The sequence below is a fragment of the Desmodus rotundus genome, chromosome 1 (assembly GCF_022682495.2).
Source record: "Desmodus rotundus isolate HL8 chromosome 1, HLdesRot8A.1, whole genome shotgun sequence".
NCBI lineage: Eukaryota > Metazoa > Chordata > Mammalia > Chiroptera > Phyllostomidae > Desmodus > Desmodus rotundus.
In genome coordinates this window covers 651,497-678,012 of record NC_071387.1, presented here as the reverse complement: position 1 = coordinate 678,012, position 26,516 = coordinate 651,497, and the positions used below count along the sequence as shown (strand labels likewise).

At 63.2% G+C, this 26,516-nt stretch overlaps 1 protein-coding gene across 5 annotated transcripts in view; it reads right to left on the bottom strand.

Annotated features, from left to right (window-relative positions):
- EXD3 (exonuclease 3'-5' domain containing 3) overlaps positions 1 to 26,516 on the bottom strand; it is a 51,358-nt gene that overhangs the window by 17,765 nt on the left and 7,077 nt on the right. The window contains exons 2-17 of one of the 5 annotated variants that reach the window (XM_053918539.1): positions 25,811 to 25,928; positions 21,777 to 21,841; positions 18,893 to 19,066; positions 18,436 to 18,600; positions 14,323 to 14,376; positions 13,318 to 13,457; positions 12,469 to 12,569; positions 9,268 to 9,341; positions 9,111 to 9,149; positions 7,575 to 7,741; positions 7,059 to 7,182; positions 6,538 to 6,748; positions 6,331 to 6,440; positions 5,736 to 5,898; positions 5,476 to 5,642; positions 4,882 to 5,025 (exon numbers count right to left, since the gene is read on the bottom strand). In XM_053918539.1, coding sequence (XP_053774514.1) covers positions 4,882 to 5,025; positions 5,476 to 5,642; positions 5,736 to 5,898; positions 6,331 to 6,440; positions 6,538 to 6,748; positions 7,059 to 7,182; positions 7,575 to 7,741; positions 9,111 to 9,149; positions 9,268 to 9,341; positions 12,469 to 12,569; positions 13,318 to 13,457; positions 14,323 to 14,376; positions 18,436 to 18,600; positions 18,893 to 19,066; positions 21,777 to 21,841; positions 25,811 to 25,874 — 1,962 coding nt within the window. In that variant the 5' untranslated portion in view covers positions 25,875 to 25,928. The remainder of the gene's footprint in view (positions 1 to 4,881; positions 5,026 to 5,475; positions 5,643 to 5,735; positions 5,899 to 6,330; positions 6,441 to 6,537; positions 6,749 to 7,058; positions 7,183 to 7,574; positions 7,742 to 9,110; positions 9,150 to 9,267; positions 9,342 to 12,468; positions 12,570 to 13,317; positions 13,458 to 14,322; positions 14,377 to 18,435; positions 18,601 to 18,892; positions 19,067 to 21,776; positions 21,842 to 25,810; positions 25,929 to 26,516) is intronic. The other 4 variants (XM_053918540.1, XM_053918543.1, XM_053918545.1 and 1 more) reach the window with 4 other exon arrangements.

The window sequence follows — 26,516 nt, the reverse complement described above, 5'->3', positions numbered from 1 at the left end:
ACCAATGAAAACACATTACAGAACAGACGGGATGCAGTGAAAACTGTGCTTCAAGAATTTATGGTCTTGAATGTTTATATCGTAAAGTTTAAAAGGCTGAGAATTAAAGAGCTAAGCGCTCCACTTGGAAATAACCCCAAAAAAGCAAAGGAAGGAAACTATAAAGATAAGAATAAAAATTAATGAGACAGACACCAAAAACGGGATGGAAAGGTTCAACTACGCCAAATCCTCGTTCTGTGAACAGACTCGCTGGTAGGACCAGCCCCGGAGGGCGGAGGCAGCAGGCGGGTCCAGCGAGAGGGCAGACACCCCGAGCTCCACTGGGAGCCCCAGTGACTGTCCCGCCTGACACATCCCAGAAGGAGAAGGTGCAGACGCCATGGTGACTATGAAGGTGCAGCCGATGGAAGCACCAGGCCCAGGACGTCTTGCGGGAGGTCAGCCGACATTGTGTGGGAGACAGTCCACCGGTCACTCAAAGTTGCAGGAAACAGAAAAGAGGAGAACCCCACAACCGGTGTCTGAGGCTGGGAAAGGAGGTGATGGGAAAGGAAAGTCCCACCTTGGATGTGCCCCTGAGGAGGATCTGAGGGACCGCACCCCAAAGCAGGAAGGCAAGTTAGCTCCTGAGGCCACATGGGGAGCATGGCCCGCCCATCATGCGGGCGGGGTGGGGGGGTGACCCTCCACAGCTACCGCAGCAGCTGTCAGGAGGCCGGTGGGACTCACTTTCTCTCGCAGTGAGAACATGAAGCCCACACAGGGTCACGGGGTGGGGACCCCTGGATGTCACATTGACATTCCCTCTAAATAGAGGTGACACCGGGCTGGCCGCCGTTGCTGCTTGTGCGCAGCACTGTCCCCGAGGTCTCGACTAATGCAGGGAGATAAGGGAGAAATAAAAGCCATGAGCACTAGCCCCGGCTGGTGTGGCTTGGTGGATCCGCGCCGGCCTATGAGCCAAAGCGTCCCCAGTTCGATTCCCAGGCAGGGCACAGGCCTGGGCTGCGGGCCAGGTCCCCAGTGCGGGGCACGTGAGGGGGTGACCACACATGGATGTTGCTCTCCCTTCTTTCTCCCTCCCCCAATAAAGTCTTTTAAAAGCCAGTGAGCACTGGACAGGAGGGACCAAAACTGCCACCGTCCGTGGGCACCCCCCACCCCCGAGAGCCGCACACGACCCACAGCCAGCTCCACAGAGTGTCGCAGACATTCACAAGGTTTCTGGAGAGGAGCCCGGCCCGGCAGCCGGCAGCCGTGGCGACCGCAGCTCCGCATCAGCAGGAACCAGGACAGCGCCATTTACCAGGATGGGAGGCTGTGCTGACCCCTAACAAGAGCCGCACGCTAGAGCGTCCCAGGGCAGGCGACCGGACTCACGGCAAACACGCCAGAGGGGAGCCGCGCCAGTGCTCAGGTGAGGGACACGCTACATGATGAAAGCCTCTCCCCGCCCCCCACCCCGAACAACAGGCCTGACTGCAGTTGCTAGCGCCCCCAGCTGTTCTCCAACCTCCCCAGGAGGAAGGCCCCCCCAACCCCCCCCCCCCCCCCGCCCTGCAGGTCCCCAGGGAACTACCTGTCAGCGGCACCAAGAGCCGGAGCAGACTTGCTCGGGGTCCCCAGAGACCCCGAAGGCTAGTGACACACTCAAAGGACTCGGACCTTGAAGGACTCGGCACCGTGTCCTGCACACAGCCACAACCCGGTGCAGGTGGGACACTTGGCAGCCGTGGTTACTAGGACATGACTCCCTACACCTGCAGTGACACTGCCTTGTCTGTCACAGAAGTCCATCGGAGACGCAGCAGCTGAGGTCATCCTGGGGGTCACACTGGGGCCCCCTGCCTGGCATGGACCCAGCCGCAGACCCCAGAAGGACTGCAGGGGCCCACACACGCCACCCAGGCAGGGCAGCCTGGGGAGAGGTTTCCGTCTGCAGGGGCTGTCCACGAGCCCAGCTTCGGGACATGGGCCGGGGACCTGCCTTGTGAGCAGGCCTTCCCGGGGCAGTTTTGGTGGTGCTGGCTGGTGCCTCGTGTCTACACAAGGCCCGGGCATAGCAGGAGGCCCCCTGGCCAGGGAACACGTGCAGGACACGGAACCACACTGCTCAGCACGGACGATGATGCGCTTCCTGTGACAGCTGGGCAGCTCACGTTAGCTGTCGCCTGGCCCTTCGCAGGGAGAACTCTGGGTCTGGTTTCCAGCCCCCAAGGCTCTGCAGTCCTGGACGGTGAGACCTTCCCTCCGGGCAGACGCAGGGGTGCTGTCAGCCCCTTGGGCGGGGCCAGGGCTGGGCGAAGCCCTCATTTAGGCCGGCTGCTTCGGCACCCATCTCTGTGTCACATGGGCTGCCCCTGGGGAGCGGAAGTCATGGGACATCTGTGCAGTCACTGCTAGGGACTGTGGTGGCCGTGGGTGGGGGGAGGGTGGTGGGAGTCCCTCCTCGAGTACGACCTGCTTCTCGAGTTTTGGCTCCTGTGGAGGTGGCTGAGGCTCAGGTTTGGCCAAGGCCCTCCAGAGCCCCCTAGTCCTTTGTCACCACGCCCTCTGACCTTCCGCTCTTTTGGGGCCACGCTCAGCCTGCTGTCCAGGCCATGCGTTTAGAAGAGGTCACTGACTTTCAGCATCTCCGACCCTCCGGACAGGTAGGGAAGGTCCCAGTGACTGAGTGCTAGCTCCTCTCGGCCTCCCAGGCTCCTCTCGGCTGGTGTCCCTTCTGACTCATGACCTCAGCAGGCAGACCCAGGCCGTCCTTATCCTTCCACTGAGTGCCCGGGCCACCTAGACCCTGGACGCGTCCACTCCCGCCCAAGCGCAGGGCCTGGGAGCCGCGGTGAGGCCCCTGCTCGCCCGCTGGCGCGGCAGTGCCCTCTGCCCGAGCCCCCACAGCGGCCCCTATCTCTTCTTCTTCATGCTCGTGTGTTGATGGTTCTCATAAAAGGCACAGAAAATGGATCCTGAAGCGACTCTTTCATACAAAATGCCTCGTTTTTCTGCTCGGGAGTTTCGGTGGGGACACAGGACCCGGAAGGTTAAAGGGAAGCAGTGGCTCCCACCGCTAAGAATTTCTCTGCAGAAAAAGCCCGACGCCTTCCCCAGCGTCTGCGTCATCACGCCTGCCCGACGGCGCGCGCGGGGCTTACGTGCATTACGGTGCGGGCAGGAAGCTGCTGCTCGCAGGGCGCGTGCGCAACAGGCAGAGGCCGTCTGGGGCTCGGAGCAGAACACCAGGAGGCGGACAAGTTAAAGATTCGGAAGAACACGTGGGTGAAACTGGTCGCTAGATTGAGATCAGACCGAGGGTCAGGATGACAGCTCTGCGGGGTCCCACCTCCCATGCCCTCGGGGTGCTGGGCCCTCTGGTCTGACAAACGGGGACATTTTCCTGTCCCTTGCACTAAAGGTCCCAGCTGGGTCTGATTCACCTGGGCCCTGCCACCCTTACAACACCCACAGTCTGTCCTCAGCCCTGCAGGTGTCCCAGGTGTCCTCTGCTGTGATCAGCCTCCAAACCCTCACCTGCAGAGCGCTCACCTGTGGAGCCCAAGCATCTGCATTTGTGTCCAAGATCTAGGATTTTTCTGTCTTGATCCTCTAAACTCCTGCTGCCTTCCCCCTGCTTGGGTTCCAAGTCACTTCCCCATTTGCCAGTTCCTGTCCCAGCAGCACTGTGCCCTGGGACCCAAGTCTGTAGCGTCCCTAACACTGCTCCGGCATTTCCCACATGGTCGGAAGAGCTCCGTGGAGCCTGGCCCACGGGGGCTCTGCTGACTCTGTCCAGGGGCTCCCACCTAAATCAAGGCGCTGGCTCTCGGGAGGTGGGAAGGCCGCGTCCACACCTGGGGCCTGTCCACATGATGGCGCACTGTGTGGTCAGAAGAAGGAGCACCGTGCCGACAGGTGCCAGCACACGGATGAAGCACGGGGCGGTGCTGAGAGAAGCCAGCCCCCGAAGGCCACACACTGTAGGAATCCGCGGGATGCAATGCCCAGAAGGGGCACAGACGGAAAGGAGACACTCAAGGGCTGACACTCCTCACATTGAGCAGAGGCGGCAGCATAGCCTGCCAGTGCAGTGAAGCCGCTGCTGTGTCGGGGAGTTCCGCGGTCTGGGGGTTACACCTCGGTAACCCTGTGGGAAAGGTGTTCACCATGCACATTCCCACCCCTGCTTTCAGAAGCAGCTGTGGCCACATGGGGGGGGCACTGCATCCACCAGCCTGGTGCCAGAGGAGACAGCGCAGCCTTCCGCCTGCTTCCGGCCCTGCGCTGGGGCGGCCCAGCTCCCTGTGTCTCCTCCACCCACCAGGGGTCTTGGGCTGTTTGGTAGGACACAGGCATGAAAAACGCCGGACACTTAGGTCCACTGGTATCTGACGACAGCGACCTCCACAGGGGGACAGACAAGTCTCTGTGGAGGACCAGACACAGGCTTCGATCTCTGTGGCCCACGTGGCAGGGTCACCAGAGCTCCCACAGGGCAGGGGGCTTCTTCACGACCCTGGGGCTGGCGCCCCTCAGTGGAGCCCACATGGGTGTGCATGGAGCCCTTGAGGAGAGTACCCTGCGTCTACCCTGGCTTCTCAGGACAGAAGGGAGGGCCTTTGGGTGTGCAGCATGTCCAGATGCCAAGGGACGCCCAGGGGACAGGACCTCCAGGGTCTGCCTGTGTCAAAGGAGCCAAGTGGGCTCCAGCTGGCAGGCCCCAGCTGTATCTGGGGCTCCAGGGGCTGTACCCTCAGCCCTGAGGTCGGGGGCCATGGAGTGACCACTGCCCCACAGCACACCTAGCCATCCAGCCCTGCTCCCAGCAGAGTCCCGCAGCCAGAACGTGGGGCCTGGTAGGCAGCGCGGGGGCCCCCCTCCACTCACCTCGGCCACTTGACGGTGGTCCCCGCTGGCGCCCAGCACTAGTACGTCGGCGCCCAGACAGCGCAGCCTGCGTGCCAGCCCTTGCAGCATGCTGTCACACACCACGCGGAAGGCCCTGGCCGGGACCTCAGGGGACAAGGGCACCTGCAACACGGCCTGCTCAGCAGCCTGCGCCCCTCAGGCCCCCTGCCCCACCCCCTGACCTGGTGGGGAGTGTGGGCTCCAGGGCTGTGTAGTCACTCTTCTTTTTAAAACTTTGTGAAGAGAATCATGAGCAATATGTACTCAGTGCAGAAAATGGGTAAGATGATACAGAACCATCCACACTGGACCCCAAAAGGAGCCTGCTCGCTTCCTGGGGATCCAACGTGCCCTGAAGTAGGGTTTGGGGTTCAGGATTCCGGGGACCCTGAGACACAGCCAGATGCTGCCCTGGACCTCAGGGGCAGGGCACACCCTGCGTTCTTTCTGTCCCTGTGGAGGAACCCATGCCACCCACCCCCCAGGCCTCTACCCTCACTGTGTCCCCATGGTGTGGACGGCGGCCCTCCTCCCTGAGAAACCCATGGAGGGACCCCGAGGGGCTCTGGTCACCTGCCAGGGCTGGGCTGAGGCCTCCTGCGGGTGGGGCGGCTCCCAAGCCCCTGGTCTCTGGCTGTGTCCCAGCCTCGGGCTCCTGGCCAGGTCCTGGGGCAGGTGGAAGCGGGCGGGCTCTCTGCACAGTGCCTGGTACACCTCCAGCAGGCAGTAGGCATCAGCAGCTGGGTAGACAGTGGTCAGCCTTAGCCTCCTGCTCTGGCGGGGCAGGGGGACAGGGGTGTGGGAGGCATGGGGAGCAGGCAGGGGGTGCCCACCTGCATATAGCAGCTGCCCCTCGTCCAGTGGCCGCCGGTCCCAGTTGGAGAGTTGCTGTGTTTTGTCCAGGGGCTTGCCCAGCACCTGCTGCACCAGGAGGCTGAGGCCCCGCGGCCTCCCAGCCCCGTCCACGCCTGGGACAGGCATGTTGGTCACCCGAATCTGCCAAGACAGTGCCCTCAGGGTGAGGCCTGCCCTTCGGGGAGGTCAGCCACTGCCCACGCCCACGCCCTCGCCACCGTACTTGGGGCTCTGGGGAAGGCCCTGTGCTCCACGGCGGTCCTTGCAGGGACAGAGGGGCAAGGATGGCCGAGGCTGGCTGTGCCAGGGTCTCAGGGCCATGGTCACCGCCCACCAGTCAGCTCTGCGGCTCCCTGATGTCTTAACCCCCAAGGTTCATGCCCAGAGCTCCTGACCAGAGCCCAGAATTGGGCTGGTTCTGGGGAAATTGAGGCACATGCAGTGACACCCTCCTGGGGACCCCGCAGTCTGGGCTCCTGGTCACCTGTGGTCAAAGGGGCAGGGCCAGGCCCAGAGGCAGTGAGGACACATCCGCCAGCCTTGTGTGCCCTGTCCCTGCCCTGCCTTGCTCACCTGCCTGTGCGCCTGCAGCAGGTCCATGTCACCCTGCAGTAGCTTCTGCGAGTGGGCCAGGGCGGGGCAGGAGGCCCCCAGGCTCTTCAGGTCCCCTGCCATCCCGTAACCTGTGTGCAGGGGCCAATGGGTGACAGGCACACAAGGGAGGTGCCCTGGCCTCTCAGTGACCTCCCTGGGGGCAGGCAGGGTGGGGGCTGTGCTTACCCAGCTTGGTGATGGATGGGTCTGAGAGCAGCTGGGACACCAGCCGGGAAAAGGCCTGGGGCGCCTGCCCTTCTGCCGGCTGTGAGAGTGCGGGCAGGTCCAGCAAGAACACACGACCCTCCACGGCCACCTGCATGAGGGATGCTTGGGGCCGGCCCCCGACGCCAAAGGAGGGCCTCCACTCCAGGTCTAGGCCGACCACCTGGCCGGGCTGCAGACAGAGGTGGGCCTGAGCGGGCGCAGCCGGGGACTGGAAGGGCACGGCTTGCCCGCCTGGCTCCCTCAGGCCCAGACCAGGGGAGGTGCCTCGGTGGGGAGGGCCTGACCACCTGTGAGGTACCACATGAGCCGGGCGGCCCCTCAACTCTGCACAGAAGGGGCCAAGCCCATAAACCAGCCTGTGCGAGTGCCTCGTGAGTGCCCCGAGTCGCCCCGGGGGGCACGGCAGGCGGACACTTGGCTCAGTGTTGCTGTGCACAGAGCCCCGGGGCCTGCTGAGCAGCCTGCAGCCGGCGGCCCACCTGCAGGAGCTCCTCCTTGTGCCTGGACAGGCCCTCCCATGAGGCCAGGAAGTGGATGTCCTCCCTGGAGATGGGCAGCTTGTAGTAATGGTCCTTCGTGTCCTCCGAAGGCACCTCGGCCGTCCTGGGAGGAGCACAGCTGTGGCACCTGGGGTCCTTGGTGCCCCCCCGCACCCTAGCACATCTTGGCCTAGTTGGACAGGGACTGTCCTGTGGTCCTCCTCCCACACCTCTGCCCTCCGGCCCACAGGCCCCTGGGGAGTGTGCCTGGGCGGCTGGGCTCCCCTGGAGGAGCCCCCGTCGCGGATGCTCTGCACACCTGCATTCTGGGAAAGGGGGTGCGCACCACATTCTTGGTCCTCTCTGCTTCTGATTTCCAGACCACTGGCATACATGGCTCAAGGGGCCACTTCCCAAAGGACAGGGCCCAGGGGCACGTCCGATGTTGGCCCCCAGCCTTCCAGGGCTGACCACCCTGTCAGCTCCCACCAGAGCTGGGCAGCCCTCACTGCTCACCTGTCTCGGAGCCTCAGCCGGCTGAGCTCTGTGGCCACCGCGGCTGGCAGCCGCTCCTCGGGCAGCGCGAGGTCCAGGGCACAGCGGGCGGCCGTGGCCGGGTCGCTGTGCAAGGCCAGCAGCTGCAGCAGTTGCTCCTGCAGCCACTCGCTAGGCCCCACCAGGCCCTGCAGGCAGGGCAGGGTGTGGGCTGGATCACCCAGCTCGGCCTGGGGCAGGGGGCACATGGTCTTGCAGCCTCCCAGGCCCCGCCCCTGCCCCAGCCCTAGCTCAGCCTTCAGGAGGAGGCGCTGCCTGTGCCCTGAAGGCCGGCAGCGGCTCCCGTGACTGAGATGCTCAGGGTGAAGGGCCGCTGTCCTGAGCCACTGCTGCCCCTGCACCCACACATGTGGGCTGTCCCCTGCCCCACCCTCTGCCATGGTCCCTCTCCCAATGTCCAAGCCCCACCCCACAGTGCCCTGTTTTCCAGGACCCACTGACACCCCCTGCTCTCTGGCTGTGGGAACCAGGTTGGCCCTGCGCCTCCTTCACCCTCTCCTCGAGCGCAGGCGTGGCTCCCTACCGGCCCTCGGTTGCCATCGTGCTCAGGGAGGGTAAGCTTATGGGACACCCCTGAACCCACAGTCCAGAGAGTGGACAGAGGGGCAGCCCTTGGGCACCAGTGACTGTGGGGGCCTCACGGGGTTCTCCTGTCCATTGGCTGCCCCATACCCATGTCCAGAGTGGGAGCTCGGCCTAGGGAACCCGAGCCGGCAGGTCCCAGTCGAGGGGCACGGTCCTGGCTGAGTCCTGGTGCCCAGGATGTGGGAAAGGATGGAGTCAGAGCCCCTACCCTCCCACCTCTAGCCTCTGAGGCTCTGCTGCTCCTGAAGAGGCCCTGCTTGCTGGCCGGCGGGCGGGGAGCCTCCCCAGGCCTCAGGTCCCCTGCTTCCCGCCCGCCGCAGGTTCCCACGTGGACGACAATATGTGGAAACCCCTCCACATTCCTCAGGATGTCCGCTGCCCTTCCGGCAGCCTCGGCCTCGGCACCCAGGGGGGACTGGCCTTCCGGGCCTTGCCCTGGGGTCTGCGTTCCTCCCTAGTGACTCACCACACTCCCCCCCAGGGCAGCTCAGCACTGCCCCCCGCTGGATACAGCTGGCCTGACCACCACTTAGGAAAATGAATGGTGTGCTGTCTGCCAGGGAAGGAGGTGAGCGACGCCACAGACCAGTCACTGAGTGTGCTGCCCTGGGTCCCCCAGGCCCCACCTTTCTCCAAGGCCACTTTATGCCTGCACCCGCAGTGACCCCTGAGGTCGGCACCACCCCGCCTCCCGCTTGGCCGAAGGGCTGCAGAGACGGCGCTTGCTGGAAGGGGGCTCTCCCACTGCACCTTCCTTGCCAACCCGTTGGGGCTTTGGGACTGCACGCCCACTCCAGGTGCACACCTACGCCCAGTCTGCACCCGTGCACACGCTGTCTCGGGGGCACCCACCCCCATGCTCCAGTGAGTCTGTGCCCACACCGGGCCAGGCGTCCCCGGGGCCAGACTCACCCGCACGCAGTCGACCCAGCTCTCCTGAGACACGCTTCTCTGCAAAGGGACACCAAGCACAGCTTTTCCAGCGGCAGCCCCGGAGGCGCGGGCGCAGGCTCGTGCGGGCCGCACTGCCGCAGGCCCGGGGTCGGTCCTCTAACTGGGGCCCACACACCTCCACAAACCGCATGTGGCACAGGTGCTGCAGGGTGGCCAGGTGCTGCCGGGCAGCCACGTTGGGACACAGTCCTGAAAGAGAGGGCAGGCTCAGGGCCAGGCCCGTCTGCCCCCACGTCCTGCCCCACCCCTCCCCACGTGGCCTCAGCTTCCACAGACTCCCCCCAGCACCAGAGCCGCCCTAAACCCAGCAGAGGCCAAGCAAGTGGGTAAAGGAGATCGTAACTAGTCTCTTTAAGGTGAAACCTCAGCGCACCAAGAGCCTCAAAGTAGCCAGACAAACATGAGAGATGGCTTCAAAGACGAGAAGTTCAATTCCATCAGAGCGACATGTTTCGACCGGGTCAAAGGGCTCACGCCTGCCGCAGCCTCCAACCACAAAGAGGTGAACGAGCCTTAGAGAGCACTACGATGTCACACGACTTGGAAACGAAGAAACATGTTTTTAGTTAGCCCATGACGAACAGAGCAGAATTTATCATAGAAATTGTTTTGAGCTAAGCAACAATAAAAATAACATATTCCACTTGGAGAACACGGTTTAGTGGGCTGGGTAGGGTGTATGAGGGACAGGACCAAAAACGGCAACAGCAGAGCCATAGAAGCAAAAATCAACACGTGGGACCACGTCACAGCGAAACCTTCTGCGCAGCAAGGGACAAGCAAGAAAACACCAGCAACCTGCAGAGTCGGGGGAGCGCTTGCAAACCCCGTGTCAGATAAGGGGCTCATACCCAACAGGAGTAAGGAACTCACACAACTCAACAGCAAAAATAACCGTACACCCCCCAATAATCGGACTTAACAACAGGCGGAGGAAGGGAACAGACATTTTTCTAAAGAAGACACCCAAACAGCCAATGGTTCATGAAAAGATTCTCAGTGTCGCCCCAGCAGGAAATGCAGGCGGAGACCAGCGGCGCCCGTTCACCCCCGTTAGAAGGGCCACCCACCATCAAAAGGCAGGTGGTGAGGGTTGGGGAGCTTCTGTGGGAAAGGCAGTCCTGTGCCCTGCGGCTGGGGGTGTCATTCGGTGCTGCCACTATGGCAAACAGCATGGAGGCTCCTCGAACAATGAGGAGTGGAGCCACGTCATGACCCAGCAACCCCGCTTCTGGGCATTGATTTGGAGGAAATGAAATCAGGACCTTGAAGAGACGCCTGCACTCCGTGCTCGGTGCAGCGCCCTTCACCGTCCTCAGGCCACGGGGACGGCCCAAGCGTCCACCAGCGGGCCAGCGGGCGCAGAGGACAGGGCCCCGGTCTGTGGCGGGACACCCTGCAGCCGTCAGAGAGAGCGGCCCTGCCACCTGCGACCACACGGGTGGAACGACGCCCACGGCTGGGCATGGCCTGAAGCGGAGTCTCACAGACCCAGGCTCACAGGGAAGACACGGGGGGGGGGGGGGGGGGGGGGCGGGGGAGGTGAGGGTGGTCAAAAGGTGCAGATTTCCAGGGGAAAGAGGAAAAGAAGAGTGATGCCTGGGGCGTCACGCACGGCGTGGGGACGGCAGTTCACGATACCGTGTCAGAGATGTCGGAAGTTTCCATGGCAAGAAAAATTAAGTAACCGTGTAGGTGATGGACGGAGACCGCCCCACAACGCTCCCAAGTATCGGATCCTTGCGCGTGCGAGGGGCACCCAGAAATGTGCGGGACGTTCTTCGTAAAAACATGCGCATTGCCTCTCACGCGTTTCAACCTCAGTCACCTCTACCGTACTCTCGCTGGATGCAAATACCTATCGAGACGTCTTCCCACCGCTCAGAACAGTGTTTGAACTCGTCGATTTTGACGCTTTTCGCGCTTCTGCAGTTTTTTGATTCACCTCGTCCACATTCACAAAACGTTTCCCTGTGAGGACTTTTTTCACGCGGGGAAACAAAAAAAGTTGCTCAGGGTGAGATCGGGTGAACAGGGACGGTGGGGCACGGGGGACGCGCCATTGTTTTGGTCAAAAACTGCTGAGCACTCCGCGAGCGCCATGTGGGCAGGTGCGCTTATAAATCATCCACCGTGAAATGGGCAAACTCGTTGAAAGAGTCTTCAGAAAAATTCACCGAAGCCGAATGCAGCCTCTCACAGCAACGCCAGCTGGTCCCCTGACCCAGATGGGCTCCTAGAATGCTCGCCCATTCTTTGTGGGAAGCTTGTTCCACAAAGGGCCCGCCCTCCAGAAGACAACCCTATTTTTTGGGTTCCTCCCTTGTACACCTGAAACCAGTACAATGCTACATGTCAATTATATCTCAAAAAAAAAACTTGGGGGGAAAAGCCAAAAGCTAGTTCTTTGAAAAAGCTAATACTTCAAGTGAGACCGATCAAGAGAAATAAAAATAAAAAAACGAGCCCCGGTAGCTAATCTCCAGGATCAGCTGTGTGCAGATGTTTGAAAAACAGCAAGCGGACCTTGTGAAAACCAAACAGACAAATCCCTCCAAATACACGCTGGCTGAGAGGAAGCCAGGCTCACAGGCGACTTCTGCCCGACCCCTGGGAAGAAGCAATCCCGGCACAGACAGGCGAGCTCACAGGGAAGGTGCTCCGCCCGCTTCATGCTTGCAGGCCGGCTCCGCTTGAGCACAGCACCAGATTCAGGGAGTGTGTCCTGAGCACAGATGTGAAACCCGCAATGGAGGAGGAACAGGAGGACGGCCTGGCCATGCCCCTGGGGGGACGCGAGGCTGGCTGCCCTAGGCACGACCCGACAGGACAGAGCACGCCCTCCCGAGAGAAGCAGCAGGAGGGTGCAATGCCATTCAACGTCCGTTCCGGGTCGACAGTCTCAACGAGGAATTGGAGAGAATTCCCTCAATCTAATAAACAAGCTGGGTCCACAAAATACCGTCCATACGACGTTACCTCGGAGGTGAGCACAAGGCGCGGGTGCCCGTGACTGCCATGGGGAGGACGGGGAGCAGGGGAGGGGAGCACTGAGGGCGGGGGGGTGGGCACAGTGCACTCACAGCCTCTGCAGCCCTCACCCAGAGGCCTGGCCTCCCAGCAGCTGCCCCAGGTGGGCAGAGGGGCTCATGGGCCCACTGTCTGCTGTGACCAGGCCCCGAGCGGCTGCTGAGTGGGAGCAACCAGCAGACAGGAGGGAGACGGTGGGGTTGGTGGGTCCTGGGCAGCGCAGGCCACAGCCCCCCTGAGCACACAGGGTGCCGGGGGGCCGTCTTAGGTGCGGAGCTGCACTCACCCGGGTCCAGGCTGTAGCGCTGCAGCAGGCCCAGGACCTGCCGCGTCAGCACTCGGGGGCTCAGCTTCTCCAGCCTCCAGGAGGTCGCCTGCGGGTACCGTCTGCAGGAGAGAGACACGGCTCCTGCCCGGGTCTGCTTTCTTTTTAAGCAAATGCCTTTAAGGTTTCATTTCCATCACACACACAGGTTTCTGTTTTTTGTTTTTTTTTTTAAGATTTTATATATTTAATTTTAGAGAGAGGGGAAGCGAGGGAGAAAGAGAGGGGGAGAAACATCTACATCAGAGAGGAATGTTGATCTGTCGCCTCTCACACACGCCCCGACCAGGGGCCAAACCTGTGACCCGGGCCTGTGTCCTCACCAGGAACGGAACAGGCAACCTTTCGATCTGCAGGACGATGCCGAGACCCCCGAGCCACATGCTCAGGGCGCACACACACAGGTTTACAGTCGAGTGGTTCTACAGGCTCACAGAAAAGGCAGCGTGTTTCTACTTGCTGCCTGGCACCAGCCGCCTACCCCCCCACGACCTCTGTGTGTGCGAGTGTTGAGCCCGCACCACCACCTGCTGAGCACCCAGTCTCAGGTGCTGCTTGCATCGTGCGTGCCTGCCGTGTGCAGCTCCCAGTGACACCCTGGCATCCCCCCCCCACGGACCCCTGCCCCTGTGACTTTTGGAATGGATGCTTGTGGCGAAGACTTCGCAGAGGGAAGCTGGGCAGAGGCGGAGATGGATGAAGGCACTGCGCCGACTTGAATGCTCTCCCCCAGGTCCTGCCAGTCCCAGCCCCCTGGCTCCGGACCGACCGCCGCAGGCGCCTCGCTGACGGGGAACTGCTGGGGCTCACCTGGCGACGACTCTGATGTCAAAGCCTGGCTGGCACCAGGAGTCCATGAGGGCCACCAGCCTCCTTTGGAGGCCCGGGAAGCCGGCCACGTAGTGCTCCAGGAGGTTCGCCTTGTCCTGGAGGAGCAGAGGTGTGCTCATCTGCGGGGAGCGGGGAGCACGCCCTCAGGGCACAGCCCAGAGCCCACGCGCAGGCCGGGCCCCTTGGAAGCATCTGCACACCCGGCTCCCAGAGGGCAGCGCGCTCACCCTGCTGGTGCCCCAACCTGCACACACACACACACACGTGCACGCACCCAGTGCACTCATGCACTGGCACGCACACACACAGCCGCTGCCCCCTGGGCCCCGTCCCTGCAGCTCTGGGGCCAGCCTGCCTCTGTGGTGAAGGGCAGGGGATGCTCAGCTGAGGGCAGCGTGCAGACTGGCCAGCGGCCCTGGTCCTGGTGGCCCAGAAATGCCTCGTCGTGGGCAAGACGGTAGGCCAGCACGTGGGCCTGGTGCAGGCCCACAAGACCCTGAGCTGCCCAGGTGCCCCAGGAGGCCTGAGGGAGGCCCCGGCTGTGGGACTGGGCCTGGGAAGTGCCAGCCACTCCCCTGTGAGAACCAGGCCGCAACAAAGCCCCCTCATTCCCTCCCGGCCCCCCACGCAGCCTCATGGGTCAAGCTGTCTGGAGCCCAGACTGAATGGGGGCCCCTCCACTAGGCCAGTCCTCATGGGGAGCCCCATCCCCGGGAGCCCCTGTGGACACCCTCTGGCCACAGCAGGCAGGCTCCTGGCGACTGGCTACTCTGTGAGCGTGTGGCACGAGGGCCCGCTGACCACTCAGAGGCTCATGCTGGCGCCTCCCCCCACCTCCTCCCGGCCCCCCCTTGTGGTCCTGTGGTCACATGGGACCCCTGCCCTCTGGCACCCCCGCCCGGTGCAGGGCTTGGTGCTGGGAGCCTGACAGGCCTGGGCTTTAGTCAAGCAGGAACCTGACATTTACATGAGAAAGACACTCACCGTTTCAAAGTCCAGCTCTGGCTGCAGCCGCAGCTCCGTGCCCAGCATGACAGCCTGGCAGACACAAAAGGGCGGTTACTCAGGGCCTGGGGCGCAGGCAGCCATGGGGGGCTGCCATACAGATGCCGGGGTGTCCTGGCAGAGAAGCGCCGGCACTGAGCCAGACTCATGGGAGGGGACAGATAGGAACGCACCCCACACCCCAAAGCTGGGGCATGGCCTGTATGGTGGGCACTAAATCCAGGTGCCCCGGCCAGGGCTTGCTGACGAGGGCATGGAGGATGGGAGGGACAGACAGGAGGCAGTGGCCCACACCACGTGCCCACAGAGAAAGACGCTGAGCCTAGCAGCTTCCTCAGGGGCAGTTGTCCACAGGGCGTGGGCGCGGCTGGAGCTGGACCCTGACCCACAGGCCACTCGGCAGAGAACATGCCGGGCCCTGAGCGCCTGCACGTAGCGCTGGCCGTGCTATTAATAACTTCCATACGTCGTGCTCCCATTATGAGCAAAACACCCGGCAGGGCAGCGGCCCGCCCCCCACGGCTCACAGAACCGACCAAAATAGCGGCCTGGGAAAGGCTCGCTTAGGCCTCCAGCCGGATCTCGAGGGGCGGGGCATGGGGCCAGGGGACTCCCCCCCCCCCCCCCCCCCCCCCCCCCCCCCCCCCCGTACAGCACTGACCCAGCGCCTCTGCAGCCTGGCGGGGGTCCAGGAGCTGGGCCTGCACCAGCCCCCACGGGGCCCAGGGCTAGGGAAGGGGGCATAGGGCTGGCCTGGGCTTGGAGGAGAGGGGGCTGGGGAAGGATGACCAACCCACCCAGGCCCTGGGCCAGTGACCCAGGAGAGGTTAAGAGGGGAGGGGGCCACAAGGGGGAGGAAGGCATTGTCAGCCTTCATATCAGGTGGGCCCACCACCTCAGAGGGCCAGACTTCATCACCCTTTGGGCCCCAGCTCTCTGGTGGGGTAGCCTGGGGTGGCCTGGCCTCAGGTGCTGTGGGTGGGGCACACTCAGGTCAGAGCTGCCCCTCCCTGTTCTCCAGCCCCCAGGCTCCCCACTCTGACTGCTGGGACTCCCTGCCCAGCTGGGAGCCCATGGGGTCCAGGGGGACTACTGTTCCAACCTGACCCGCCTGTCTGCTGCCCTGCAGCCAGGGCCTCTGCACAGTGGGCACTGTGTCCAGGGCCATGCAGGGAGGGTGGGGCCAGTGTGGAAGGACAGGCTGCACTCCCGGCTCAGACCTCACCTGTGAGGGCGGTGCACACCCTACCTGGCCACACACAGTCACTGTCAGAGGAGATTTCCCTCCTCTTCTCCCTCGTCCTCCCTGCTCCCCCACCCGGGGCAGCCAGCTTTCTGTCCAGGCCTGGCCAGAGCTCTCTGCACGCCCAGGGTGCCCTCTCCCGGCCAGGCAGCCTGCATGGATGCTGCAGGAGTATCGCTCGCATGCCTGAGGCTGCAGGCTGTGGACACCCCCTGGGATGGTTTGGGGGGCACCCTCATTGGGCACCACAGCCCCAGTGACCTGGAGATTGGGCTGGAGGTGGGCACAGGACCGGGGGTTTGGGGGAGGCCACTTAGCCTCACCTAGTCACAGAAGGGCACCCTGACTCCATCTGGGGCAGCCGCAGTGACCTGGGGGAACAGCTGGCAGCAGAGCCACCTCCTCCAGGAAGGTCCCCTGGCCTGGCCTCCATCTTGGGGCTCAGGTGGGGGTGGGGCGGGGTCCATGTGGTTCTGCCATCGGGCCTGGCTTAGAGTTGGTCTCTGGTTACCTCTCAGTCTGAGCTTCTGCTGAGGGGGCTGCAGGCCTGGCTGCCCGCTGCCTAGTCACCTGGGAGCCCCAGCAGGTGTAGGAAGGTCACCTGCCAGCCCAAGTACCTGTGACTGGCCCCAGGCCCAGGTCTGGAGCAGGCACAGTGGGTGGGGAGGACCCCGGGCCCCGGAAAAGGAAACCACCCAGGGATGGCACCTCCCAGGCCTTCCTGACCTCCGCATGGGAGGACGAGGGCCAGCCACCAGGAGGGGCGACGCCAGGCTGCCCAGTGGCCGGGCTGGGCCGGGCCTCAGAGCAGCTGCTTTGGGGGGAAACAAGTATGAAAACCCAGAGGTGTCGGTGCAGTGGCTTTGGGAAGAGGGTCCACAGAGCCCCTGAGGCCTCGGACCCCAGCACAGCCTGCCTCCCACCTCTGCGGCTCGGCTGGGCCTGCAGCCAAGCACCCCCTCTTTTTTTTAAAAGCAAAGCTATCTTTTTACCTCGATAAGCTGTTTAAAAAATGTAAATAAAATAACTGAGTAGACAAAAGCGGGCATTCATCCCGCCCAGAGCCAGCCGCTGTCTGGATGTGAAATACCGTGCCGCATGCGTAGGCGGGGCTGCTGAGCCCAGCGCGCAGGCCTGCTTGCGGCTCTGCGCGGGCAGTGGAGCATGCACCGCTGGCCAGGCGGCCTGTTCGGGACAATGGCCTCTGCGCAGAAGGGGCCTGTGCGGGACAAGAGCCCCCTTTGTGCTGGGATTCCTGCCTCGCAGTACAGGGGAGGCGCTTTCAGCGGCCCCAGACGTACTCTGAAAGGCCCGAGTGTAACAGAAGACGAGACACACTAGCTGGCCTCCTGCGTCCTGCCTTCTCCGAAGGCACAGCCACCCATTCAGCCCTTGGAGAACGGCTGCACCCCCACAAGCAGGAGCCCGGCCCCACACCGTCCCCTCGAGGCCGTCTCGGTGCCACAGCGCCACTTACCAGCCGCCAGACAACAGCCCGGCTGGCCAGCGACCGGCAACCCGCACGGGGCCCACCCCTTTGAGCTCTGGAGCCTCCAGGCAGTGGCATCTCACTGGCATTGGAAAGGACCTCAGCCCCAGTCCTCTCAGGGAGCAGGGCCCACAAGGAGGCCTCAGTGTCCCGGCAGGCTCGGGCTGGGCCCCAGGAGGCCATGGGTGTGGCCGGCAGGACTGAGTCTGGATGCTGGACTCCTCCCTCCATGGGAGTCCCCATCCCCATGGACCCCCCACTCGCTACCCCTCCCCCATGGTCACATGTCACCACATGGAGAAGCCTAGGAGCTCCCCTGCACCCGAGCCCCGATTCCAGGCTCCGCTGTCCCCGCGGGCTCTTCAGAGCCGAGATGGGGCAGCCTTGCTCCCAGAGGAGACTCCGCAGAGGCCCTGGGATGGCAAGGCCTCAGGTCCTGCCCAGAGACCCCAGCCCCTTGGCCCCCATTTCCACCTATGCCTTCTGTGACTCTCCCCACCCCCCACTCCCCCCGGCAAGGGGGCAAAATGACCCCTCTCTCGGGCACCTGAACGCACGGCTCCCACTGTCAAGACCGGTGGTCTGTGCCCCAATGTGCCGGCACTCGGCCCCCCACTGAGCTTCCACAAAAACAGGAGTGTGAAGCCAAGGGGTTGGCCCGGGTCTGCTGGTGCAGGGTGGACGCAGGTTCTGCCTGAGCCCGGTGATGGCTGGGAGCCCACAGGACCCACGAGGAGTCAGTCCCTCACAGAGTCACCACTGCTGGCCTGACCCGGTCCATGCAAACATGCAGGAGGGGACACCGCCACCCAGAGCATGGCCCCTGGCAGGGCCTCCTGGCAGAGCTGGGGAAGTGCAGACAGTGCCCAGGGCTCTCGGGTGGCTGCTGCCATGGTCCCACTCCTCTGAGCCCCTGAGAGTGGTGCCAGGGCTTAACACAGGAGGCCGAGCCGCAGCGTCCTGGGGAGGTGGCTTTGGCACACAGCTTTCCAGGCGGAACCAGGGTGTCCCTGTGCCACTGACATAGAGGGAGGGCCCAGCTGCACTTTGGGAGGAAAGCCGTGGGTGCTTTGGGGTAAACCCAGGCCCAGCACAGGGGACTCCCGGGACCCGGACCTCAGGCATGGCCCTGAGCTGGGTCCCTGGGTGGCTGTTCCCCAAGGCCCCCAGCAGCCCCCGCAGTGGAGAGGCAATGAGGATACTTCTGGTTGGACCTGGGGAGCCCAGACTCCTCTCGGGCCCCCGACAGACCCCACAAGCAGACAGGAGCCACAGCCTGAGAATCGGAAGGAGTGTCCCTGGGCCCACCTCATCCCCCCACCCTGGAAGGGGGCCTCCAACACAGGGAGCTCACACTCACTTCCGTGAATTTGCCCTCCTGGTGGAGCCGGTGGATGTGGGCCAGCAGGGGCCTGGCCTGCGTCCCGCAGCTGGAAGATGCTGACCAGAGGCTCCACGAGACCAGGGGGCTCTCAGTCAGGACTCTGAACGCGCGGGCCTGCAGCTGCTGCAGCCCTGGGCTGCCCTGCAAGTCCCGAGACCCGGTCTCAGCTGGCAGTGGCATCCTGTGGCCAAGGGCCTGGAGCTGGGCAGGGGAGGCCCAGAGTTGGGGGACACCGGTGAGGGACACGTGTGGCTCTCAGGAGGCTGGGGGTCAAGCCCACAGGCTGAGGTGCAGTGGCCAGTCCTGAGGCCAAGTGCCCCACCGCCAGCACCACAGGCAACCCTGGGGACTGAAGAGCTTGGAGCCCACAGGGCTGAGATGGGTGGGCAGGGTGGGAGGGAGCCTGGCCAGTAGGACTGAGGGTGGGGCTCACCTGGGCAGGCCCTGGGGGGTGCTGTGCCTGCAGCCAGAGCTCCAGCTCGCGGGTGACCCAGGCTTCCAGGGTGGGACCCTTCCCCCGCCAGGCCCTGCTGCCCTCCAGCAGGTCCAGGAGGCTGGCCCGAGGGTCGTCCAGGGCAGCAAAGCCCCGCCAGGCCTCCGCCTTGAGCTGCGGGGACAAAGAGGCTTGCATCACCCGAACCCTCCCTCTAGCCGGTTCCCGCTCAGCGACGTTAAAGTGAGTCAGTCACACAGCAGAACAGTGGCCACCAGGCCACATCCGGCCACCATGGCATCTCCTGCACTGAGGTCCTCCTTGTTCCTGTCCGCCAGGCCAGGCGGCGCTGCTGTGCGTGCTGGTGGTCCCAGAGAGACTGACAGTCCCATAGAGACCAAAGGTCAGACAGGGGCGGTGCCCCATCCCCCTGTCTGTGGCCAGGCTGCCTCACAGCAGGCACAGGACACGGGGCTGGCACTTCGCAAAGGGTGACAGTGAGCGGGCCGAGCAGCTCCAGGAACAGGAGAAAGAAAAACCTGGACTGGAAAGTGCCTTTGGTGGAACTTCTCTACCTCCTGAATTGCACGCACGACCCCATCTTCTGAGTCGGGTGGGGGCTGCGCCGTCCGTCATGACCTGCTTTAAAGCTGTGCCCTCCCAGGGGCCACACAGGTGCAGCAGGTGCAGAGGCCGGGTCAGTGGGGCCCTGGCTCTGCTCTGCCCGAGTCAGTGGTCCAGTCAGGGAAACACCCTGCGGCCACGTCCCTGCGGGGCCCCAAGCAGAGCCGTTGGTGTGAGCTCTGAGTTCAGGGACCAGCAGCCACATTGCACGTCCACCCTGACGCCCAAGCATGTCCTCCAGGCTCAGCCTCCAGTTCCCGGGCCCTGTCCTATTGGGGTCCTGGCAGCCTTGGGTTACCGTGCACCTGTATGCCCACTGCTCTCACTCAGCTGGCCCCTTGTCGGCTGCCAGGACACCCTGGGCCATTTGTTCCCTCAATCCCAGAGCCACAGCCACGTCCCCTGGCACCCTGAACCCCGGGGGGATCCTGGACACGTGCCAAGCCTGTCCTGCAGACCACCCCTGCACCCCCACTCCGCTACTGGGCCCCGAGGTACTGCGAATGTCCAAGCTTGGACACTGGGCAGCATGGCGCTGTCTGCTGGTTTGAACCCCGGGCCACCTCTGGAGAGTGAGCTCTGAGTGGAGGTGACAAGTGTCCCCATAAGGCAGGAGCTTAGAGTACACCTGCCCACCGAGGAAGGGCACTCGGAACATCTGCTCAGACGCACACAGAACAAGCCTCTCGTCCACCAACAAGGGCCCACGGACGCCACCTTCACGGCCAGAAACAAGGAGGGCCCGTGTCTGCGTGGAAACACTGCCCTGTGCCCAGCGAGGAGGCGGTGACGGTCAGAGAGTGGTTAGGGGTGGGGGACCGCGGGAGTCCCATCAAAGCTGGAGGCACAGGACCGTTGGTGACGATTGGGAAAGACAGACAGACTGCAGTCAGTGACTGGAGCACAGAGAAACGTGGGGCTGAGCAGCACAACCCAAGAGCTGCCAGAGCAGCCGCGGGAACGGGGCGGGACGCAGAGTGCATGGGGACCTCGCCACCGCCACCGCCAGGGCTGGAGCCCCACAGTCCCACCTATCTGTGGAACCTCGGAGCCCGTGAAACAGAAGGTTCCTGGAGGAAGAAAACCAGAGGCGGTTCTGAATGGGCCGCGACCGCTGAGGAGCCCGGGGCCTGGTCAGGTCTTCTCCACCCGCCAGGCAGAACCGACAGCACTTCCAGTCGAGCACACGGAGCCCACAAGTCCTGCTGCCACCTGCTTTCAGAGGATGGGACCGGGGAACACGCTCTCCCCTACCTGTGGACACCAGACGCCAGACACAAAGGCTCACGGAAGCCACGGGCCCCCGGGACTGGGCGCGGCCTGCCTCAGACACCGGAAACCTGGTCACACCGTCCAGCACAGCCACTGGTCACGCTCCCTACACCCAACCTCAGAGCTGCGGGATGGAACAATTTAAAGCCCAAAGCGTTTCTGGCTTTTGCAACAACATCCAGTTTCTCCAGCTGATGGCCAGAAGGCTGCCCCAGGCCCACATGTGGGCCGCAGACGGGTGGCACCGGGCCAGCGCCAGGCGGCCCGGATCCTCGGCGGGGGAGGCCCCAGCCTGTCCCTCCACGCAGACAGAAGTGACAGCCCAGGAGCCTGTGACCTGGTGTCCAGATGGCAGGCCCCCTACACCAGACTGCCAGGTGGGAGCCAGGGAGTAGGCTGAGACCTAGGAGGCACCCCCAGGCCCCCACCGGTCCTCACTCGGGCTGAGGTCAATGCCAAGGACAGGTCTTGTCCCTCCAGCTGCTCAAGGGCTGGTGGCCGGGGCAGCACTGACTTCGGTGTCCTCCCAGAGCCAGGGCCCCCACGCTCGTCTGCGGCCTCAGGGTGTAACACATAGGGCAGGCTGAGCACCGGGTAGTGCCAGTGCCCCCCATACCGCCCCCCACCCTGGGGCCCACAAGGCAAGGCCGTGATGGGACACGGCCTGGGGACACAGCTGCCACAGGGCCCTGCCAGGGCCACCTCCTCCTGCCGGACACACGGGGGCCCCCATGGTCAGACAGGCTGTGCAAGTGCCTGCCGTGGGAGAGGCTGCTGTGGACAAGGCCCTCCCTCGGTGTGGCCAGTGGGAGCCCTGGCCCTGCCCAGCACACAGGTGGCCCTAGCCCACCAGGTCTACTGCTGTGGGCAGAAGCTGGTGGCGGCCCCTCCTGCTCACTCCAGAACTCTGGAGCCTGTGTCCACCAGGACACCCAGACAGGACAGCCCACAGAGGTCCGCAGCCAGGCACCCAGGGCCCCCTGCTTACCTGCCGCAGCTCCCGAGTAGTCCATAGTGCTTGCAGGGCCGGCAGGAACACATGCACGTCCCAGCCTGGGGGGGACAGGGCCACGCAGAGCTGCATGGTGGGCTGGGCCACGCAGAGCCCTCGGGCCACACCTAGGGATGCTGGGGCTCACACAGACTCCACCCTGTGCCCGGGCCTCCCAGGCCCTCTCCAGCCAGAGCTCCACAGTCCCTTCCCCAGGCCTGTCCTGTGGTTGCCATCCACAGGTTGGGATCCCAGAATCACGACACCAGGCCCAGCGGAGGTCAGGGGCACCCCCACGGTGGATGAGGATGGCACCCTGAACCAGGTCCAAGGTTAACACTGAGGAGGGTCAGCTGGTCTGGAAAGGCTGCCGCTACCTGTGAGGCCAGGGGCCCGGGCACCCACCTCTGAGTCACCCACAGCCACCAGCACCCCTGGCTGCCTCGGAGGGCCTGCCCCGTCCCCACCGCACCTCGCAGCCCCCACCCTAAGGCCTCCCACCCTCTGTGCCTCAGCCCAGCCCTGCCAGCTTCACCATCCTCACCTGCCACCCCCGCCCCATCCCTGATTCGCCCCTGGCCCCTCAGGGAGGTGGAAGAGCCCCTGGCTCTGACTCAGGTCCAGCCAGGCCCTCACACAGTGGGGTCAGGGGCCAGAGTCAGGACCTGCACGTGAGAGGGGAGGTTCCTAATGGACTTCCCCACTCAGATCTGGGGATCGGGGGCCAGTCAATCTCCCCAAGAACTGAGGGGTGGACAGCTACATGCCAGGCCCCTGCACTTGATGGGACCTAGCAGGGAGGCCCCCAGGTGGGGGACAGCCCAGCCGAGCCCTGGAGAGCAGCACCCAGGACACAGATGCAGAGACCCAGATGAGACACCAGGGGTTAGAGGGCTGACCTCTAAGCTCTGACCTTCAACCTGCGGTGTGGGAGAAGGAGGGACTCGCAGGACAGTCTGGACACTGAGTGAACAGCCAGACGTCCGTCACTGTGGCTCATCTGGGGACCCGGGGATGGGCCGTCCTTGCCGCAGGTTGAGGATGCTCAGCTCACACACGAGCTGCTGCCACCATTTAAGAAACAACTCGGAAAACTGAGGTGAGAGAACCTCCTTGACTGGACAGAAGGCGGCCACAAACACCCCAAAATACAGAACCCCGAGCGGTGCCCATGCAGCGGAAACCAGGAAGAGCCCCGAAGGGCCGCCGGAGACGCAGCGGTTCTGGCAGCGCCCTGGGCCCAACCTGACTGTGGGGCTGCACTCGGCCTAGGAATGACCTCCAGGGGCCTGGCGCACACGTGGCTGAGGGACAGAAGCCACAGGGACAAGGCCACACCCTGTGTGACTCCAGCTCTGCAGCACCTTGGAAAAGGCTGGACTGCGGAGACTCGGGGACTTCCGGGCAGTGGAAGGACTCATGCGAGGCTGGGAGAGTGGACACAGGTCATCAGACCTTTGTCCAAATGCACAGAACCTGGGGCACCACGCCTGACCCTGGTGTCTGCCGTCGTGGGCCCGGGTGACAACGACGTGTCACCAGTGATAGGGACTAATTGACTTTGAGCAAACACAACCGGCCCAGACACTCCGGGAGTGGTGAAACCCCATGGGGGGCTGCCTGTGGTGGACCTCGAGTCCCTTGCCCTGCTTCCTCTCATGAATGCCCCTCCGTCCTGGCCCCCACGTCTGCACGTAAGCCTCTTCTTTTCCCGAAGAAACCCTTTTTGGGGACAGGACACCTGGGTCGACACCACTTCAGTCGGCAACAGGCTCCCAGCTGGAACACACAGGCTGCCCTGGAGGGGTTGATTCAGGGGAGGCTGTCAGGGGTGCAGAGGTTGGGGGGCCTATGGGAAATCTCTGCACCTCCTTAATTTTGCTGTAGATCTAAAATTGCTGCCAAAAAAGTCTTTAAAAATAAAAACAAAAGCATTGTGAGTCACTGACAAAATGGCAAATTATGAGGAAAGCCATAGCGAACCCACAGGCAGGTTATTGGAATTAATCAGTGAGCTCGGCACAGTGCTCCACCAGCCCGGCAGCGCCCCTGCCAACTGTCGGGTGGGCCACAAAGTCCACTTAGTGTTTTTCTGTCAAACAAAAGACAGTTTTCATTTTCACCAATAACGTTATTGATTTGGGCACTTTGAGTACATCGGCTCTCTCCCGGATTGGCTCCTAGTGTGCGGAGGCCGGGGCGCTGCCGAACGCCTTCCCGTGCATGAGGCATCCCCACAGCAAAGGGTTATTGGGGCAAAACGAAACTTCGCAAACCACTTCGACACGTTCAGTCAGCCACAGCACCTTCTCCACACACGGCGCAAATCTTGTGTTTCAGTTGCGCTTTTACCTTTCTTGAAATAATAAGACACGATACGCTGGAAGTGTTGCGTCTGCTTCAATACCAAAGCGGCTGGCTGCACAAAAATGTACCAACTCTGGTGGGCTTTTAAAATGCTCACAGATATGACAGCCGTCACCACACAACCTCACGGGATTGTTTCGAATGACGTCACAGGCAACCGAGCGCTTCTGGAGCCGCCCAGCGGGAGATGCAGCGGACGCGTCCCACCCAATAGCGATGCACAGAAATAAACACTGAAAAAGTGCCAGTTACAGCAGCATAAAAATCCCAGAGTCCTTGGGATAAACCCAACAAATTCAGTTCATGCAAAAAACCCACAGAATCCTGCTGACAAATGAAAAAAGTCCGAATGAAGGCAGGATGATGTCGTGCCGTCAATGGCGAAAGTGGTAGCTCACCCGATGGAGGCCATGGGGCTCGGTGCAAAGCACAGTGCCCGTGGGTGTCTGTGCGCGGTTGTCGGTGGGGTGGAGTGCGTGTCTCTGTGTATAGGCGTGCCAGAGGGTGTGTCTCTGTGTGCGTGCATGTATGCATGTGTATATGAGCGTGCACACGAGTCTGTGCAAGCATGCCCGTGTGAGTGTGTGTATGCACGAGTGTTTGTGAGCACACACACGTGTGTGTGCACCTCGGAGACCCCGCTGTGCCATCCCCGTGCTCAGGGAGAGGCCCTGAGAGAAGGAGGGGCCTTGCCTGGGGGCCTGAAGATGCCCCACAGGCACCACTTGCTACCCCCAACCCCTGAGCCCTGCCCCCCAAGGCCCGGGTCTCTGTCCCCTGAGACTTTGGGTCCCAGAACCCCCCACACCCTGGATCCCTACTGCTGTCTCTGGTTGGCCAGAGCAGACCCCCCACAGGGGGACATCGGGAACAGGGTGCCTAGAAGGGACAGGCGTGCTACGACTCTTGTGACCAGTCCTCAGGGTGGAAGCAGGAAGGCGACTCCTTGCTGATCACAACCACAGCCACCAGAGTGGAACTGCCTCCCCCCAGCGGGCCTCTGCCCCCACCCCTTGGCAGTGGGGACACTGGGCTGTCCCCTGCGCACCCCTCCTCAGGCCCGGGAACAGGGTCGGGGTGCCGTGTGGGGTTCCGGGGCCCCCACACTCACAGCGCCTGGCAAGATGGATAGAACATCTTAGTGTGCAGCCAGGGGCTCGGGGACAGTGGCTCGCGGTGGGCGCAGCACCAGTCCTCGGGGGGAACCTGCTGTGCCGCCCCCACCCAGCCCCCTCTCTGTGGCTCCTGTCCTGCGCCGTGGAGGGTCCCGAGTCACAGCCAGCTCTCCATGTCAGTCCTCAAGCAAGTGGGGCCACGTGTCCCGCCCCTGAGGACACTCGTGTCCACACCAGAGGCCACCCCATGTGCCCCAGCCCCACCCAGAGCAGCAGTGCCCAGACGCTCCCACCCGGGGTCCCCTCTGGTGCACACACGTGTACCCCGGGCACAGAAAGCTACACATTCTGCACACGCATGCAATCCCACCCCTCAAATGCACACCCTGAGCACAGACCACACACATGCACACAGACACGTGTCACGCCCACATATGCACACTCTCCCCATGCACGCCCCTGCACACCCCACACCCAGTCCAGCCACCTGCAGCCCAGTGGGACGCAGGGACGCAGGGGACATAGACTCACCCACGGAATAGCACTCACCACCAGTGGGGTCTCCAGCAGGGGCCGGGCCTCCAGCAGCAGCAGTGGGGTGTCCAGGGTCCATCCCCAGGGCAGGCAGGTCCGGGGGAGGCAGCAGGCAGCTTGAGGCGGTGGAACTAGAGAAGAGGGACACTTAGGTTCTTGGGGTCCACATGCAAGGGAGAACGGACCCTGATGGGCAGGCCGTGCAGTGCCCACCTCCGTGGTCTCGAAGGTGTGGGGGGGCCTGGACAGCCTCAGCTTCCCCGCTGGACCTCAGAGGTGGGCCCGCCGCAAGGACCCCTGAGCTCACTGCACGGGAACACCGGCTCTGGGTCGTCCAGGCCGGCTACACAGCAACATTCCCCGGTGGCCAACAGGCTCCTGTGGACACGCACTCTACACAGGACCCTTTCCCGCCTTTGTGGGGTGCATCGTGTTCTTCCTCCTTTGACCTGTTTACGGGAGGCCTTGTAAAGACTTTCTGCTCACGCGCAGCTCTGCGTGGATCACAGAAGTGCAGCACAGCCCGCCGCGTGCGCCCGGGACCCTGACACGGGCATGGGAGACAGAGTGCCACCCAGAGCAGCTGCTCCCAGGGGCGCCTTCAGCTGCTTCTTTGGGTTTTTACATCCATGTTTCTCTTTTATTTTACGCCCATATTTCTAAGGGATGCACGGTACACTTATTGCCTGAGTTCCCTGCCTTACGTGTGACTGACCTGCTC